Source organism: Primulina huaijiensis, chromosome 11 (assembly GCF_012295235.1).
Source record: "Primulina huaijiensis isolate GDHJ02 chromosome 11, ASM1229523v2, whole genome shotgun sequence".
Lineage (NCBI taxonomy): Eukaryota > Viridiplantae > Streptophyta > Magnoliopsida > Lamiales > Gesneriaceae > Primulina > Primulina huaijiensis.
This window is the reverse complement of record NC_133316.1, coordinates 24,372,386-24,390,457: the sequence shown is the minus strand read 5'-3', so window position 1 is coordinate 24,390,457 and position 18,072 is coordinate 24,372,386. Positions and strand designations below refer to the sequence as shown.

At 34.7% G+C, this 18,072-nt stretch overlaps 2 protein-coding genes across 3 annotated transcripts; both read right to left on the bottom strand.

Annotated features, from left to right (window-relative positions):
- Nucleotides 1-2,935: 2,935 nt before the first annotated feature.
- On the bottom strand, nucleotides 2,936-7,379 carry LOC140988110 (secretory carrier-associated membrane protein 3-like). 2 transcript variants are annotated; one of them, XM_073457043.1, is made up of 13 exons: nucleotides 7,138-7,375; nucleotides 6,627-6,686; nucleotides 6,408-6,503; nucleotides 6,246-6,308; nucleotides 5,412-5,445; nucleotides 5,156-5,278; nucleotides 4,448-4,510; nucleotides 4,269-4,362; nucleotides 3,974-4,019; nucleotides 3,825-3,892; nucleotides 3,615-3,663; nucleotides 3,376-3,441; nucleotides 2,936-3,267 (listed from the first exon to the last, which is right to left on the bottom strand). In XM_073457043.1, exons 1-13 carry the CDS (start codon nucleotides 7,195-7,197, stop codon nucleotides 3,181-3,183), a joined length of 909 nt encoding a protein of 302 aa, XP_073313144.1. In that variant the 5' UTR covers nucleotides 7,198-7,375; the 3' UTR covers nucleotides 2,936-3,180. The 2 variants fall into 2 exon arrangements, 1 of the variants encoding a protein (XP_073313144.1); XR_012177298.1 differs by lacking the exon at nucleotides 2,936-3,267 and having other exon boundaries at nucleotides 3,615-3,712; nucleotides 7,138-7,379.
- An 8,055-nt stretch (nucleotides 7,380-15,434) lies between these two features.
- LOC140988516 (probable 2' cyclic ADP-D-ribose synthase BdTIR) lies at nucleotides 15,435-16,205 on the bottom strand. Its single transcript, XM_073457518.1, has 2 exons — nucleotides 15,718-16,205; nucleotides 15,435-15,600 (listed from the first exon to the last, which is right to left on the bottom strand). The coding sequence occupies exons 1-2, from the start codon at nucleotides 16,203-16,205 to the stop codon at nucleotides 15,435-15,437; spliced, it is 654 nt and encodes a 217-aa protein (XP_073313619.1).
- Between the last annotated feature and the right edge of the window lie 1,867 nt (nucleotides 16,206-18,072).

Here is an 18,072-nt window from a genome sequence, read left to right as displayed (position 1 = left end):
AGAAAAAGTAGACAACAAAAAGGTTCGAACAGCCAAAATTTGGATTGAGCAAAAACTTCAAACGCCGGCGACTAATAGGAACGAGAGGCGAGAGTGAAGATGTGAGATATAGAATGCGCTAGACCATAAACAATGGCGATCTTCACTTGCCCTCTCTTCGGTATCTGGCGCCCGTACTCCATTCTCCTCCACGAATTTCCACCGTTGATCATCTCCATCTTTCTTCCTTTCATCTTCACAGATTCAGATAAAATTATTTTCTTAGCTGAAATTGGAACTCCTCTTCACTTTGCGTTTATGGACTTAAGTGAGCATCAATTTATATAGGCATTGCGTTCCAAAATTGCCCCTCAACTTTGGTCATAATTATAATATACATGTGGAAATGGAAAGCCAAAATAATGTACTGGCGAAAGCAAAAGGCCAAAGTTCTTCTTCCTTCCTTCCTTTTTTTTTTTTTTTTTTTTTTTTTTTTTNTCTGATGTTGCCAAAAGTATTTGATCCGATGGCTTTTATTAGATACGTAGGTAGCTACCATTGTTAGCTAATAGGTATGATCTTGACGTTGAAGTTGACAACCAATTGGTACATTGGATTCATACCATTGGGTTCTATGTATCCCAAGTGTGTTTCATGTCAATGGCGGTTTTCTTTTGCCAAATTCAAACTAGCTTCTTCGGATTTAATTTTGGCCTAAATAAATTTACTAATAACACTTAACAAAATTCTAATAACACTTAACAAAATTCAGCATGTATGTTAGCATTTTCCTTTTTCCCAAACATTTGTTACCATCTCAAGAAATAACACAAATTGTTTTTTTTTTAAAAAAAAGAACACAAATAAATGAAATCTTTAAGTTCACACTTCACATATTCCAAGAAAAAAAGGTCACTAAACTTTGAACTGGCAGTGACCTAATCTTGGCCGTTGATTGTGTATACACGTGTTTTTTCGAGGAAAAAGGGGGTTTACCCGTTCAGACTTGACACAATTATTTAATTACCACTTGACTTTCAAGATTGAATCAGACTTATCAATTTATTTCGGTTTTTAAATTAAATTTCATAACAAATCTCTTCCAAGTTCAGACACGCACAAAATTGTCTTCTAATTTTTGACAAAAATGAATTATAAGATTTGCTAATTTAAGACGAATAGCGAACTATAGCTTAATTTATTACGATGCTTTTTTAGTTTGTATAAAAAACATGCATGGATATATATGCATGGATATATATGTGTTTCCTATTAATATTCTTTTGTCGTGTTAAAAAGTTAACAAACAAAGCTGCCTGCCTGGCTATATGTGACTTCTTTCTAGAACAATTGTTTGTTCCAGAAGAGGTATTTTTGAACACCTTATTCCATATAATATTCACCTCTTTAATTTACTCCTTTCGTAAACAGTTTTATTCCAAAGTAATTTTATGTTTTGGAGAAGGAGAACAATGAATAACAACTATTTAATTCGAAAAATTTACCAAATAATCATTTATATTTGTGATCATGGAAAACAATTTACCGCAACTGGTATAGTCGTATAGATCACATGTTAATTCAGAATTTATCATTAAAGAATATATACGAGCTTGAATTTATTCTTTTGTCTAGAACCCAACGCAAAGGAACCTCCATGAATACTATAAAATTAAAGATGTTGGCTTTAAAGCTTATTTAAAAAGGAAGTTATGTTATTAATTTAGTATGTGATATCTTCTTTATATAGTGGAATATAAGAATAGTTTTGTTCAAATTATATAACATGGAATGCACCACCTAAAAGAGAGTAAATTCTTTTGGTATAATGAATGAATATATACAAACCTAGCACTTAAATCACTGTAAAAATTCTGAAAAATATATTTATTAACGGCTCGGCCCAAGAACAATTCCATCATATGATAAAAAAAAAAAAGAAAAAAAAAAAAAACAATTCCATCATGAGCATTTAGCTTAGTGATACAATAATGGATTTACCATTAACTTGGCAATATACCAACCAAATTTTTTCAAGAAATGAATGATCATTCTACTTAAATGGGAAAGTGGCGTGGCCATTCTCTAAATGTACCAAGTATTCATATCATAAAAAAAAATGTGGGATAAATCTATTTTATGAAAAGTATTAAGTATGTCCCACAGGAGCACGATGCCCATTAAGCCTAGCTTTTTAAAAATTTGAATGGACTTTAGGTTGTGGAATTTCAAAATCAAATAATGCATGGTTTAGCAATATTCATCGAACCAGAATCCCAAAATTATTTCAATTTACGGTAGTAGGCAAAGAATGTTATGTATATAATATTTTCAAAACTTCATCATCGTCATAATGGCGGCTCCGCTTATACACATGGTTAGTTAATATAGATGCTCATGATTATGATCAATTAAATAAACATACATTTATGTGGTTATTATTTTTTAATAAAGTGCATGAATCTCACAAAGAAATAATGACATCTGACGTCACCTTGTCAAAAGTTATTTGAAAAAAATATATATAAAGTTTGATAAGATCAACAGGAAAGGTGCATAGAAAAATACTCCTTTTTTCTTTTTTTTTTATTTTTTTTGTTTTTATTGAAAATCAATGTGGAATCTCCACCTATACGGTTGAAATTTGAAAATACACCACGTGGTTTTGATGTGATGTCCAACAAGCTTAATTTCTCAAATTAAATATGAAGAGCAGTCGCCGTAAATTGTCCACGATGCCAATCTGCACTTGTTACATGTGATTTCTTTTCATTACCTTTTTTTCTTTTGGTCTTAATTTACTCGTGTTACGTACTTAACTCGGTGCGTTCTGCACCTTCTGAATAATAACCTCGTTCGAATGGTGGGGATCCAAGAAAGAGAGCGACCATTACACTTTTAGCCCTCTTCACTGGCCTGTTTCGTCATCGTCCCCAAATATCCTGACTGGTTGGGGTGCCGGAACAACCAAATCAAAATACGTAGGAGAATTCAAAGTGTATTACACGTGATCTCTATATAGAGTAGCTAGCTCTAATTGTATCAACTTTGTATTCTGTTTCATGTCCTTCCTTCAGGTTCTTCTTATTAAAAGAAATACTGTACTCGTATTTGCCAACACAAAATAAAATTTACATGTCACAACCAATTTCGCTACTTGAATAGGTCATCCTGTATCGATGTGAGGTGTATTTGCATATATTATATTGCCGCTCTCATGGCTCCCCTAGCGACTTCACGCTTCATTTCTGCTGCTTTGCCACTGCCTCGGAAGTACATATATACTTGCTGCACAATCAATCAGAAACAACAGTAAAAATTCCGACCGAACAACACACTTGTACTGCGTAGACTGGAGTCATCATCTGGAAAATCAACATTGGAGAAATGACAGACCTGAATAACCCAAAGGCTTAGAACTGATTCCAGGCAAAATAGTCCGAACCCAATGAAGTAGAAAACCTGTGGGAAAAAATAATAATAAAAAAAAGTTGATTCTTTTTTGTATCAGATTACTGCTACAGAAGAAAGTAGAGGGATCCCTTTTGTGTCAATAAAATCATAAACTTAATCTGCTTCAGGGATGTTAAACTACTCTGCTCATTGTTACAGCTAAGCAGGGATTAAAGACTCACCCCGACTATAGCATGATCACCTATGATATCTATAGCTGGCAGGATGCCTCTGTAAAAACCAGCATCCATGATCAGACTAAAATATCAATCAAAAGGCTCTGACAGATAAAATAACACAGATTCAGAAGAAATAATGCAATTTAAACAAATAAGGATTCGCTGGCGGAAATTTTGTAAGCAGCTCAGCTGAAAATTTTAAGGAAGACTTACGTCAGGGATTTCCCTTTGAAAACGACTGGAGGTGCAACCGCGGCAAATATACAAAAGCCAATGTGAAGCTGTAAGGATATGCAATGAAGCATTGTGATCAGTTTAGTTGCAGATGTAAAAATCCATGAGTATTCAAATAGAAAACTGACCAAGTAAAACAAGAAAAACCACCCAAACCTCAAAGCACTCTCAGTTCTGCAATTCATAAGGAAAAATAAGTCAAACTCTATGAAGAGATCGCCAACAGTTGATCCATGTATGGTATAAAAATTCAGGCATTCAATGAAATTCCACTCTCCACATTGATGAATACCCCCTAACCTAGAAAGTTGTCTGTATATTAAGTTTACCAACAACATTTTGAATCACCATGTTTTCCACCCAAATCATACTCGAGTCCAACTGTAAAATATGGTTTTGCAAAATTTAGATAGAAGGACGGACCTAAAAGCTCGGTAAAGTGGGCGATACCATAACACATAGGCTCCTGGAACCCCAGAAATGAAGTAAATGATACCAAGAAACCAGATCTTCGGATCTATGAGACGGATAAAAAAGTTAGAAACATGAATCCAAAACACACGAATCAATGATAGTCCACAATAGAATGATTGGACACCAACCTCCCAGTTTGATCCATGCGGCAGTCACAGCAACCAAATTCCATAAAAGGGCAAATGTGAGTCCTGATCACCACCAGCACAAGCATAATTAGTAGCATTCACATACAATCCTCCTCATATTCTCAATGACTTGGAGATTTTATACTAATGACAAAAATTCTTTGACGTACCCAAAATTGCAATCCTACACTCGATTAATCCTTAACCCCAGTGAATCAAGGATACAAAGAAAAACACGCAGGATCTCCAATTTCTACATGTAGTAGCGTGTTTTTTGTTTTCTTTGATACACAAAAATAATCTGGCTACCAGTTGAAAATTTTGAGAGGAAAAAATTGTTTGAGCACCCAATTCGACAGACATTCTCTAATCAAGGAGTTGTCCAGAATAAATTTCATCCAAATCCATTGTGCTTTAAGTTTAAAAAGGAAAAATAATGAAAATCTTAAGTTTATACACATGATCATAAATTTACCAACAGATTTCACCAAAGAAGCAAACAAAGGTCAGCCATGCAACAATAAGTTACTTCTATTTTGTTACATCTGGACAAAGTATTTTAATGCCTGACCATTTTTAACCCTCTAAATATTGAAAATAAAAAGATTATAAAAAGGGAAATGAGAAACTAAAGGATTAATTTAGCAGAATAGCATGGGTGACGAGAAAACCACAGAAATTCCACAACAATGATATCAAATTACTAACCCAACAAGGTTGTAAATGCAACATACTGCAGCCTCTGCAGATGAATTGGTATTTCATTCGCAATGTCATGATGAATGATGGGGAAAAAGGGAGGCCAATTTTTCTCCTCAAGAACAATACCAGCTGCACAGAAACAAAAGAAAAAACAATGATCTAATCTTTATTATGGGTGTAAAGTAAACAAAATAAGAAGATTATTTCTTTTTTCATATAAATGAAAAACAACGAGAAGATTCAATTAAATAAGAAAAGGCACCTCGTGCAGCAGCTTCTTCTTTCCTCCTAACTTCCTGCAGGGCATCATTAAAACGCACCAAGAGAGTCATAACTAAAAACATTTTATCTTAAAAAAAAAATAAAAAATAAAAACATCTTGCGCGTGTGTGTACAACTCAGTTTTTTTGGACATGCATAGGAATGAAAGGTGAGTCAAGGTGGCTGGCTCAGAATCAATTGGGTTAGAAATTTCAAACTCACTGTTAGTTGTCCATCAGCTTGTAAGTCACTTGCGAGATAAATTTCTTAAAAATAGTATTTTTGACATTATATAAAATACTATTGTGCTCAAGGTCGATTTTTTCTTTCAATTTAGCTCAAACTCGACTCATTTACAACAACTGACTTGTACATAATACAAAAAGTTGAAAAAATGAGGGGAGCTTCTAGCTCGCAATGGATTGGGCCTACCACTGCACATTAGCAAATATCGACATGATGCAAAACATTGTCCAGTGGACACACCCAAGTCAATTGATGTACAGGAAGAACCCTTTATATCATCCTTAATTGCTCATAGGTCTTGGGCAACAATCTAGGCACTCCTCCCAAATATCCTGTTCCAAGAATTAAAGATTGATGCTAGATGGAGAAGTGCATTTACTGCAGGCATGGAGGCGCAACATAAATGGATATTAAGAGCTCAGAAGGATTCTCGCACTAAGTTGTCTGAAATATCATTCGGTTGCTCATTTCATCATAAGGATAATAGCACAACAAATATTAGGGTCTAGAAAGCAGGAGTCACTAAATAAATTCATCACATCAGAGTCCAAACGACGCCCAAAAATTCATGTTGCGCGTATACAGTTACCTGTTCCCTCCTTTTCAATTCATTTTCCTTAGCTTGTAGCTCTCTTTCTTTCTTTTTCAAGTCCTGTATTCGAGTTTTTTCCTTGGAAAATGTAAGTCATAACGACGACAAAGTGAAGAAACAATATAGTGTTGCAGGTTAAGGCTAAAAACTTGCACCTACCCCAGCATTATCAATAGGAATATCAACCGGAGCTGTAGGATTGTAGAAATCAGCAGGTTCTGGAGGAAGGGGCGAAAGTCTTGAGTTCGTGGCAGCCTGAAAACAGAGAAATCAACGTTTCAGGTAATTGATGATAAAATAGCAATTTATATTGCTCAGAGATTAAATTTCAGATAATGGAATAAAATTCGTTATAAACCTTGGAACATATTAACTCACCGTGGTATAAAATGAGCCTCCGCTGTAGTTGGACCCTGCTTTACCTCTTACATATCCATCCTAGATTTACATACACATTGATGTGTCAATTGAATAAATGATAGACAAAAATTGAGATATGTTAATTCTAATCGACAAACTTTTGGTACCTAACAGACATGCGCAACTAAAATGGAAATTTCAGCTAACCAGATTGAAGAAAACAACTGAAAATTCATATACACAACTTAGGGGAAACCATGATTTTACATGCCAAACAATGGTTCCATACAATATTCAGGGAAAGAATGACTTCAAAAAGAAAAAGGAATCCATATTTAATCAAGCCATGAACCCAGCCAATCATCAAAAGAAAACCCCAACTCTTTTCTTCCTCCAAACAAATTCGTCGACTCCAAATTCTTCACGTAAAAACAGTTGGTTTTGCGCATTTTAGCACCCAAAGTCAGTATCCACCAGCAACCCAACCCAACCCAACCCACAAATGCAGAAATAAACAGACAGAACTTACAGCAAAGGGATTAACTTCCTCTTCTTCATCAAACGGGTTACGATCATATCGGCCAGCCATCTTCGCCAGGTAAATTAAATTATCTAGTTTAACAACAATAAAAGAGAGTCGTAAAGTAGAAAATTTTGAAGTAAAGTTTGAAGCTTGGGGTGAGGGGGGACGAAGAAATCTATGATTCAAAGGTGGAACAGAGATTCTAGAAAGTGTGACAGCGATGGGTCTGGTCAGACAAAACGCGCTGCTGACTTCCTTTGAAAAAAAAATAAACGTGATTATTTAATTATGGGGGTTATAATTGCCGCGATTGTGGTGGAAAAACAAGATTTAAGGCAAACGTCAGTTAATATATTTTTTTTATGCGTTTAAATTTCACCTGCTCCTCTGACACGTGTTTTTACTTGTATAATAATAATATCGTAAAACAAATGAAATTAGAAGGTACACCTGAAATGAATTCATTCTGATGTGTTCCCCTGTCGTGTTCCAAAAATTTAATGTTACTATTTTATGATTCAACCAGTTTTACACTCATGTTGTCACAAAGTACGTTTTGATCAAAAAAAGAAAAAAAAAGTATGTTTTGATCAAAAGGTGAGAGAGGCACATGCATGCGCGCTTTGTTAAGAAATTTTATCCAAATCTATAAATACCATTCAATAACAATAATGTTGACCAGAAAAGTACGTTGATGCATGTGAATTCTGGAAAATATCAAGGAAACAACTCCTGGCCGTTCTCGAGATACAATTATTATTTTTGAATAAAACGGACGCAGCATTGTCCTTTTTTCTTGTCCATTTTCCGTACCCTAGCAACCTGATCCGATGTTTACGATATTAAAATTCCCTCTGTTTTCATTCAACGATTCCCCGTCATTTTTCCATGCAAACTCAGAAAACTAACCTTAAAGCCAATGGGTGGTTGTGTCAGTACGAATAACACTCCACCAAAGAGTGCAAGAAAACACACCAGCAAATCTCTACCTCAAACAATCCCACTCCAAGAAGACGAAACATTGAACCAACATTCCTCGTTGCTCGAAAACTACACAAGCTCAACTCCATTCATAAATTCTTCGCCTATGCTAATCCATGAGGTTTCGAATACCACCCCAGGTGAGATGAAACAACGAGACGACGGAGACGTTTTCAACAAGTCTTTCATGGTTTTCAGCGATGAGGAGCAGCCTGAGAGGCCTCAGAGATCCGCAGCACTGTCAGCGAAAGCGTGAGCCCTTTGACGACAGTAAGAGAGAAGAAAGAAAAAAACGGGCACAGGAGCAACAATGTTTCTAAAATCCGACAGAGTAATTCACTGGCCAGGGTAAGGAACGAATCGTTTGATTCGGCCCGGAGGAGAGATAATATCATCGGGAGATCTCCGGGTAGAATATCCGATTCCCCACCTGATCGGGTCCGTCCTGTATCAGGGCATGGGTCCTGGAGCAATAGGAACAGCAATGTGGACAGCCCAGAAGAGAGACAAGGTCTCCAACGATACGTATGCAGTCCGGGCCATCAAAAAATGGTATGGTTCGGAGTGGATATGAGAAGAAAATGAGTAGGTCTCCCGATCGGTTCGGATCAGTTTCAGGGGGAAAGACCCGTAAGTTGGATGATGGGGAAGATACTGGCGAAAACCAGGGGCCAACCAGGGGTGACGAGTCGCTTGAAAATCCACTCGTGTCCTTGGAATGCTTTACATTTCTGTAGAGGAAATTAAAGTTGGTTCGGGGATCCAATGATGGATGAAAATATTATTAATTAAGATTTAATTTTCTATATTTTTTATTGTTAATTTTACAATAACTTTTTTTAGTCTAATCTAATAGTTAAAATAATGAAATATACACATTTATCTTATCACATGAAGAACATCAAAGATTCGTTATGATTTGTAATGAAATGACCTTCCTTTTATGCATATTTTAAAAAATCTCATATTCGTTGCTTCTTATCCAAAATCGTTCATAACGTAAGCTGTGTTTGCAAAGATTTTTTTGATGTTGTGGGCATGTCAAGTACTACAAGCATCAAATTGAATGAAAATGTAAAAAAATCTAACTTCTAAACACAAAACGAATATGAATCCTTAGCTTGATCGTTAATTTTAAACTCCTAATAAATATGTCACTAAAAACTAATGAAATTAGTCCGGAAATTGAAGAAATAAACTTTCATGATCATATATTTACAAATCACAAGGAATTCACAAAAATTGAAAATATAATAAAGTACTGAAAATGAGAATGAAAATAGTTTAAAAAAATGTTGGAATCCGGAATAAAAAGATGAAAATACTTGAATTACGGACTAAAATTTGTAGAGTTGTTGATATATAATTTTTTGAGTTTGATGTGTTGAGTTGTGTGTCCATCTTCTGCTGATCCCTTTTTTTTTGTTCAGTATGTGGTTTCCAACTCCTTGGACTTCTTTCCCACGATTTTCCAAGCTTTCTTGACGTTGCACATGTGCTTCATTGTCAATTGTGAGAGTCTAAAAACTTAGTCAATCTTTCAACCAACTAGCCGTTCAAAATCTTTTACCTTAACGAGTATAAAATATATTCTAAACTTGTTCGATGTCATTCACATTTTCTTGGCCAATAATTTAGTTTTGATGCAAACACATTGATCAATATAAAATTTGATTTTTCCCATAATGTTTAAAAGATTCATAGAATGTTCAAATTAAAATGCTCTCTTACCTGTTATAGACTCTGCCACAAAGTTGGTTTAATACTAGTAACCTTAAGTATGCATTGATTTAGTAGGCGTACATAACCACCATAAGTTAGCTGGTAAAATTGTAATACAAATAGTTAGTGATTGCAAGAGTCGGTTTCCAATATGAGCTATTACATTTTATTTGAACAGCATTGCACGGTAGAGGACTTTGAAGCTTCATTCCCAAGAATCGAAATACTTTCCGGAAAAAATTACTCCTGCAAGATGACCCTTGCCTCCCCTTAAGAGTCGTTTCAAACGATGATAGATATCTACAAAATCCTGCATAAAGATCAGAGCAAACATATACACACCACACCCAGAACCGTGGGAGCCATTGCCTTCCTTCAGGTTTCCACTTGAATAAGCGCACCTGTACCAGCTGTGTGTCTTCTGCTCGATTTACTAGTATCCAGCACCATGATCACGACAGAGTTTGACGTTTGCATGGCACAACTTCTTGAGTTCAGGTGGGGGTAAGACATTCTTGTAAATTGGATGGTTGTTGATGTGAAGGCCGATGCATGCGTTCCCGAGGACAAGGGAAGGGTGCTGGGTGTGCAATAAATGTGGGAACATTGTCACCCGGCATTAGTACCGAAAATTCTCTGGCATTCAGTACTGTTCTCTGGAAAATGAATTGAAATTATTTGGCGTAACAAGAAAAATAAGCAAGCATTCTTGTAGTGAAATACCAAGCAAACAGTTCATCTAACACTCCTCCACAAAAAAGCAACGTCATTGAGCTTCTTTATGCCCTTGTTGAATCAAGTTTCACCAAATATCTGATCTGAAACAACTCCAGGAAAAGAGGGAAAGAGAGCCAGAAAAACTAGGATACGAATGTTTGGCAATCTTTTCGATTGTTCTACTGTCTAGACGAGGACAGAGCAGCGTAAATGTCTGTTGGTCGCTTATGACTTTGCGTAAAGAAGATATAATAAGAAACCGTTATATCTTTAATTCAGTTACCAATCAACCGGTGATAAGTACTCCTACTTAACCTTTTGCAAAGGTACAAGAAACTTCCAATCTTCATACAATCTATCAGCGGAGGTACTTGTAAAACTAGTATGTATGGATCCACCAGACAGGTTCCCAGCGAATATCCATAACCACATTCTTTTTCTAACCACTATACCACGGAATAACAACTATAGTCACAAAAAAAACATCAAATCACAATTCATACACTTTTTTATTACGATGGATCATATGATCAAGGCCTCCATCATGGGATGCCTCTAAAAAGTTCATCGCATAGCATAAGTCATCTCACTCCAGACATTGAATAACACCTAAAGGCTAAAACACAAGTTTTTGGGTTCAAACTTCAAACTTTGGGAGTAATGCTCACATGTTTCTTCGCTCAGAGAGATGGAGTTCTTCTTATCTAGACATCACAAAAATCTCAATAAACTCCTCCCTAAAGACATAACATTAATTAACTAAGATTGTCTGGAAATCAACATATTTGGCTATTATTAAATCAGACTGTGTTGAACGAGTCCACAAAGTCGTTATTCATAATACAAAGAACCTAGTTGTGTGTATGATTATTGATTAAAGATGGAAAGAAGACAACAAACTAACACAAAAGTAAGAATTTCAATACTGGGAGCTGCCTGTCCCCGAATCCGGGATTAGCCACGCGAAGAGTCATTAATATTTCTTATGATGGGCCAAAAAGTGCTAAAAAAAAAAGGGGGTGGGGTAGAAACATGGAATTGAGAAATATATATATTTTAGGCTGACTACATTTCTCATTAATGGAGGCAGGGACCAAGAAACCAGCTAACAACTTCTTGAATGAACCGAGTTTTAAAATATTATAGTACATAGTAGTGTATTCTTTGTGTTGTCAAAATCCCAGGAATATGCACATGCTGTTATGTTTACTAAATTATTTTAAAATTTATGCTGCAGGAAACGACACGTACAATTCCTGTTTTCAATGAATTTTTTATATGTTATTGTAATCAAGTTCCCGTAAAATTAGACTCTATCAAGAGGTAATTTCATGAAAATATTTATCTGCCTTTGCTTTAGCTGCGGTATAGAAATTGTATTCCTCAAAGTAGAAAATATCATGACATTCCAAATGAAGAAAAGAAAACCTTACCATTACCACAACAATGATGTCAAACTGAAAAATGAAGAAAAATTGCAAAAGAGGAATAATAAAGAATTTACGGGATTTTGTCAGAACAGCAATCATCACAGCCTGCAGAAACAAAACTTTAATCCAAATTGCCAAAAAATAAAGCAAAACAACAAAGAAGACCATAAAAAGGAAGTGAAAAAAAAGGCGAAAAGCCAAGAAGAAAAACCACAGATCATATGATATCGAAGACAAATACTCACTCTCGGAGATGGGTACCCAAGCTTAGCATTGAAGCCACCGATACGATTATGAGCGTCGATGTCTGATTGTAACCGACGGCCACCAGCCGGAGAAAGCGCCGGCGAGGTGGTTCTAAGAAACTTCTCAAAAATAGCCATGACAAGAAACATCGAGATGAGAATAACGGTGGCCACAAACCCAAAAGAAATAGCATTCACAGAGTTATCAAAGTGCGTCCAGTGATCCTCTTTCTGCAAGTAAAGCGGAGCACCACTAGGTGCCGGTGGCCAACCCCACAACCCCTCGTCTTCACCTCCCATTACAAAGTCCCTTTCCAAGATGAAAATTTGGTAACAGTTACGGCAGATTAGAAATACAGTAGTGAACTTTTCCCACAGATTTCTCAACGGCAATGTAATCAAGGCAGGCCGCAGGAGTCTTGAAATGGAAGTTAGCGTAAGATTGTATAGCACGTAGAGAAAGAGGCTACCGAAAGTTGGAAAAAAATGGAGACTTGGATAGCTACAAATAGGATTAACCTTGCTTTATCAAGTGTTCAAAGGAGAAGAAAGGGTTGGAAATTCAAATAGCACCTCAGTTTTCTGACAGTTGAAAGAAAGGTCTTTCATTGTGGACCTTTCTTCCGCTTATGTATGTGTGCCATGTGCTCGAGAGGGTCTGGTTTTTCCATTTAGAGAGCTACGCTACCTGCCATTAGCTCCAACCCAGCTTTTACTTTCCTCCTCAATTTTGACCCGACTCCATCTTCTTTATTTACTCCAATCAATCTAAGCATCATTCATTCTTTATTTGGCCAAATAAGACAATATTTATTATTGGCGTCCACTTTTTTTAAAAAAAAATATTTGTAATGATTTAACAAATTTACACCAACTTAATTTTATGGTAAGTACAATCTCGTAAGTAAATTTGGCTGCAAAGTGCTATCAGCTACACTGTCAAGCTATATATATATTCTATAAAATAAATAAATAATTACAAATCAATTTGTGATGAAGGGTATATCAATATGATCGTGTAGTATCATTGTACACGATCAGACATATCTCGGGCCCATTTTCTAATTAATTATGTTTCCCTCCTTTATCGCTTTTTTCTTCTATTTTTGTTTCCACGGGACCAATCACCAATGATAAATTAACTTACTGTATGAACAAAACAAAGTTCGAATTATATTTGAATTTGACTAAATAATTTAGTCGGTTTTAATGTTATTTTAAAAAATAAGTCTTTTGTGAGACGATTTACTGATTTTTATTATTAAGATGAGTTGACTCAAACCATAATTATTATGAAAAGTAATAATTTTAGCATAAAAAATTATATTTTTCACGAGTTTTATTGGTTCAGAAATTCATCTCATAAAATTGATCCATTATACAATATCCCAAGAGTTTTTGTGTATTTTAAAAGCTATAATTTAAGTAACACCATCAATGCTAAGGAAATAACTTCTTTATGCTAATTAAAGGTAATTTGTTTGCGTCCGTACAAACATTTAGTTGCAAAAAAATTGGCCAATAACTTTTGAACCTAAACTGATTTGGGTCAAGTGTCGCTCTTTTCTGAAACAAAACGACATTTGAAATTTACCAAAAGCAATGGAAAAAAGGGTTAAATGTTTTTTCGCCTTTTAACCATACAAATTTGTAGATTTTTCAATCATTTTTTTATGTGATCATCGATAAGTCTCCTTATATTAATCAATTAACCATACAAGTTTGTTGATTTATTTGGGTCAAAATGGTTCTGTTAAATTTACGTTAGAGTTGATGAACGTGATATAGAGTCAATGATTTGATTTGTGTTAAAGATTTGACAGACGAATTTTAAATTACATTCATACTGATTTATTTGAAATTCTTCACAATTAGCACTCAATTTTTTTTCGATCCAAGCAAATCACAAACATCCTCTGAGTACTTTTACGATATCAATTATTAAGCTTGGGATTACGAATTGTGTTGACCTAATATATAAAACAAGGGGGCCAACATGCATCTTAATCCATGAACCACCAACACGTGCCTCTTGTTCCTTTGCCACTCTAAACTTCGTATGATTTGCACTTTTTTCTGCCTTTTCTTTTCAATTTGTTCACCTTTGCCCCCTTCATTTGTCCTAACATGAACCCTCAAAAGCATAGAAGCATTTAGAATGAGATAATTGCCTAAATGATCATATGGGAATTTGTAAGTTTTTCGAGGAAAGGAAACAAATTAAGGCGACATATATTACTTTTTCGGAGACAGAAGAAATTTTAGGCAGCAATAATTCTCAAAGATTGCAATTTACAAGTAATGCAATAGATGAAAATTTGAATCTTTGAGGTATTTCAAAACTTACATTCAAACACACCCTAGGAAATTTTTCAGGGAATCACTCATCTTATAATTGTCCTAAGTTAAGCACGATTAACTATGAAGTTTTTATGTGACGAGCTCTCGAAAAGAAAATATACATTCTTGATATGCACCTTCAATTATGTTGTTCCTAGAAATAATTCCATTAAGCAACTTACACACACAGCTAAAATATATATATATAAATTCTTTAGCATTTATTTTTATAAAAGATTGTTTTGTATTTAAGTTTCCATTTTTGCCTTTACAAGATAATGGATTTGTACCTGACAAATTTGGAAACCTCGTTGGTAAGGTTGAAACCCAACCCGTGTTTTAATTTCCATATCATGTCTCTCCTTAGGTCAAATATTTAACGACGGTCTTTTTAGCCTATTCACGTCCTCGTATAAAAACTTCAACTTGAATCTCCTAATTTAAAAACCATTCGTTCGACCACCGAAGAATTCGGATCAACCCGAATCTTTGGGTAAATTGATCATTTGATTTGGAAAGAAAAAATTAGACTTAAACTTCAAATGTTTATTCTCTGGAAACCCAACCGAGAGAGACGCATAAACACACATAACTCTCTCCATTTACTTAATTTATGAAACCGGATAAAACTCTTTTTGAATAATATTGCAAGCCATGAGATAAATATTTATTTGAATTAATTGAATGCGTTAGCTAGCAAACTGTATAATGCTTGGCTAGAGCTAGTCCAAAGAATCTATATATAGATGAACAAGCACTAGCTTAGCTTAGGGAAAAAATAATTAATTAACAACCAATGAACGAACAATTATGAAAAACAGTTATTGGAGCTTGCGCTGGTTTATTCTCTTTTTCATAACATTTCAGCTTATGCTGGTTGGTTGGCCACTTTCGGATTGTATATCGTGGAAATACTTTCTTGATCAGGAGAGCAATGAAGGTTGTTATTCTTCTTTATCACGCTCTCTTCTTCCACTTCAATTATATTCTTGATCACAGCATCCGTTGCACTTGCAAGAAATTCGGTCCAATCCCTGATTCATGATTTGCACATTATAATAATGTTAGATCACAAAATAATGTTCGTTGAAGCAAAACAGAAACATAAATTGAAATTAAACCAGGTAGTTAGTTATATATGTCTCGTGTACCCTCTTGACGTGTCAAACGTTACCCCGACAGTATATCTTGCCTCTACGAGGGCCCGTCGAAACTTGTCGAGCTTGTGAGCTGGGCAAGAACCGTCATTCTTGATTCGAAGATCCGAGGGTTTTATATCACAAAATATGGGGATAACCCTTTTCCTGGACTCCATCATGAGGCTCAACTCATGCAAACAAAAGTAGGAGTCGCAATACATGGGAGAAAAGACAGCCACCCCCACCTTGCATTCACGAATTGCCGTGTCGATCTTGTCGAAAAGCTTGTCCCCCGGTTTCATGCTCTTGCTATCCAAGAACGGGCGGAGCCGTAGACAGTGGAGGTGGTCGTACAACAGCCCCGCCACATTCTTCTTCGTGTCAACACCGCGGTGGTTAATGAAAATATTGCACGGCAGAGAAGGCTGCGCTTTTGGCCGGAACTCGCCCAGAATTTGGCGGGAAATATCGTTGATCCTGGCGGCTGAAGAACGCTGCATTGCCCAAAAATGAAGTTGGCAGATTAAGTTTTCAATTTGTAAGTTGATAGCTAGCTATGTTCAATTACTGAATTTGTTTTCAACTCCTGAATGTTATTTATAATGGGTTGGGAGGAATTCAGAAAGGTCTACGGTTTGATTTTGAATGGACAGAATTTAGCTGTGTACTAATCAGAACGCTGGACCATATGAAAACCACAGGGCATTTTCTTTTGACAAAGATGGAGGAAGAGAGAGAGAGTTGAATAAAATATTGAGTCCATAGGCGTGAGTCACATCAGGTCCGGAACTTGTAATCCTTCAAACACGCTTAATTAAATATGAAAATATGCAAAATTTAAAGTACTGATCATGTTTTGCACTTCTGGTGTATGTTTTGATGGTATCTCTTCAATAGCCGTATATGGTATTGGAATTTAATTAATGTAGCGTCGTAAATATCTTAAATATGATTTTAAACACATTTTATGCGGTGCTTGCTACTAGTTAATTAAAAATCATGGGGTTTACAAAATACATTATAATTATATACTATCGCTATGTAAAGTATGTACGCATTCTTTTGATCAATTAATGTGCTCCCCCGAACGGGGAAATAGAACCCTATATCGCACGATACTCCAGCACCACTTTCTTGGTCACATAATAATTTGAAAACAAACGGTGTTTATTATGTGTTTTTATAGTGCTCACTTTTCTTGATTCGTGGCACTCATTCGACACACAAACGGTAGCATTTAGTGGATTCATTTAGACTTTTTTTTTTGCAAGATTTTTATAGATTTTTGTGAATTTTTTTTATAAGATGTTTGCAAAAGTTAAATCATTTAATCTTTACATGTGTATATATATGTGGGTTTGTATGCATTTTTGTAAATTTTTTAAAATACGTCAATTGATTAATCTATAATCTTGTTTTTGAATTGAAAATATACATGTGAAAAGAATATTATTTATCATTGTATGGATATAATTTTGTATAAAAATATCATAGCTTACATATTAATTGAAAATGCTAAAAAGAATTTAAAAAATCATGGTTTTTGCGAGCCTTTTCAATTATTAAGAATTAAGTGATATTTTTTTTGTTCATTTTTTATTATTATTGAATATTACATTAGTTTGTATAAATCATAAATTAAAAATAAAAAAATCAATTTTAGAATTCAAAATTTCTTATGATATTAAAATAAAAAATTATCAAATGAACAATCAGTCAAAAATGAAAAATTTGAAAAAGAAAGATGAAAATATACATAGAGATACACTTCGAAAATTTGATAGAGCGATAGAGATAGATGAGATGAGAGAAGATAAGAAGATAGGTTATGTGAAGCGACAGAGAGAAATAAATAGTTTGTGTATGAGTTAGAAGTTTTAAAAATCCATCCAAATCTATGGGTTGAACCAAATACAATTTTTGACAATTTATAGTTGTACCTTGGGCTTTAATATTTGTATGTTAATGAATTCCATGAAATTATTAAAAGTCTATTGAAAATTTGAATACATATAAACTTTTATAGAGTTTTTAAAAGTCAATATTGAATACGACTTGACTTTTTAAAACTCTATGAAAGTCTATTTTGAATATCACTAGACTTCTATAGACCATGTAAAAGTCTTAATTGAATACATCTAGACTTTTAAAATATACAAAAGTCATTAAAAGTCAATAAATCTCATACGTTGAATACACTTAGTGTGGGGACACCATGAAAATAATAAATTAGGAAAATAGCTTTTTTTCTACTTACTTTTCCTATTTTTAGTTTTGGTTTATTAAGTGTTTAAAATTTGGTTTGATGTATCGATTTTGAAATTTTTTTTTTTTGCCGCTTTCATTCCTATTTCATCAGTGTTTTGA

Coding starts and splice junctions, on each gene's coding strand:
- LOC140988516 (XM_073457518.1), bottom strand. CDS start 16,205: ATGCAGCGTTCTTCAGCCGCCAGGATCAACGATATTTCCCGCCAAATT. Junction 15,601..15,717: donor ACGTTTGACACGTCAAGAGG/GTACACGAGACA, acceptor ATCATGAATCAG/GGATTGGACCGAATTTCTTG.
- LOC140988110 (XM_073457043.1), bottom strand. CDS start 7,197: ATGGCTGGCCGATATGATCGTAACCCGTTTGATGAAGAAGAGGAAGTT. Junction 4,511..5,155: donor TGCATTTACAACCTTGTTGG/GTTAGTAATTTG, acceptor GGTGGTGATCAG/GACTCACATTTGCCCTTTTA. Junction 3,893..3,973: donor GGTTTTTCTTGTTTTACTTG/GTCAGTTTTCTA, acceptor ATATCCTTACAG/CTTCACATTGGCTTTTGTAT.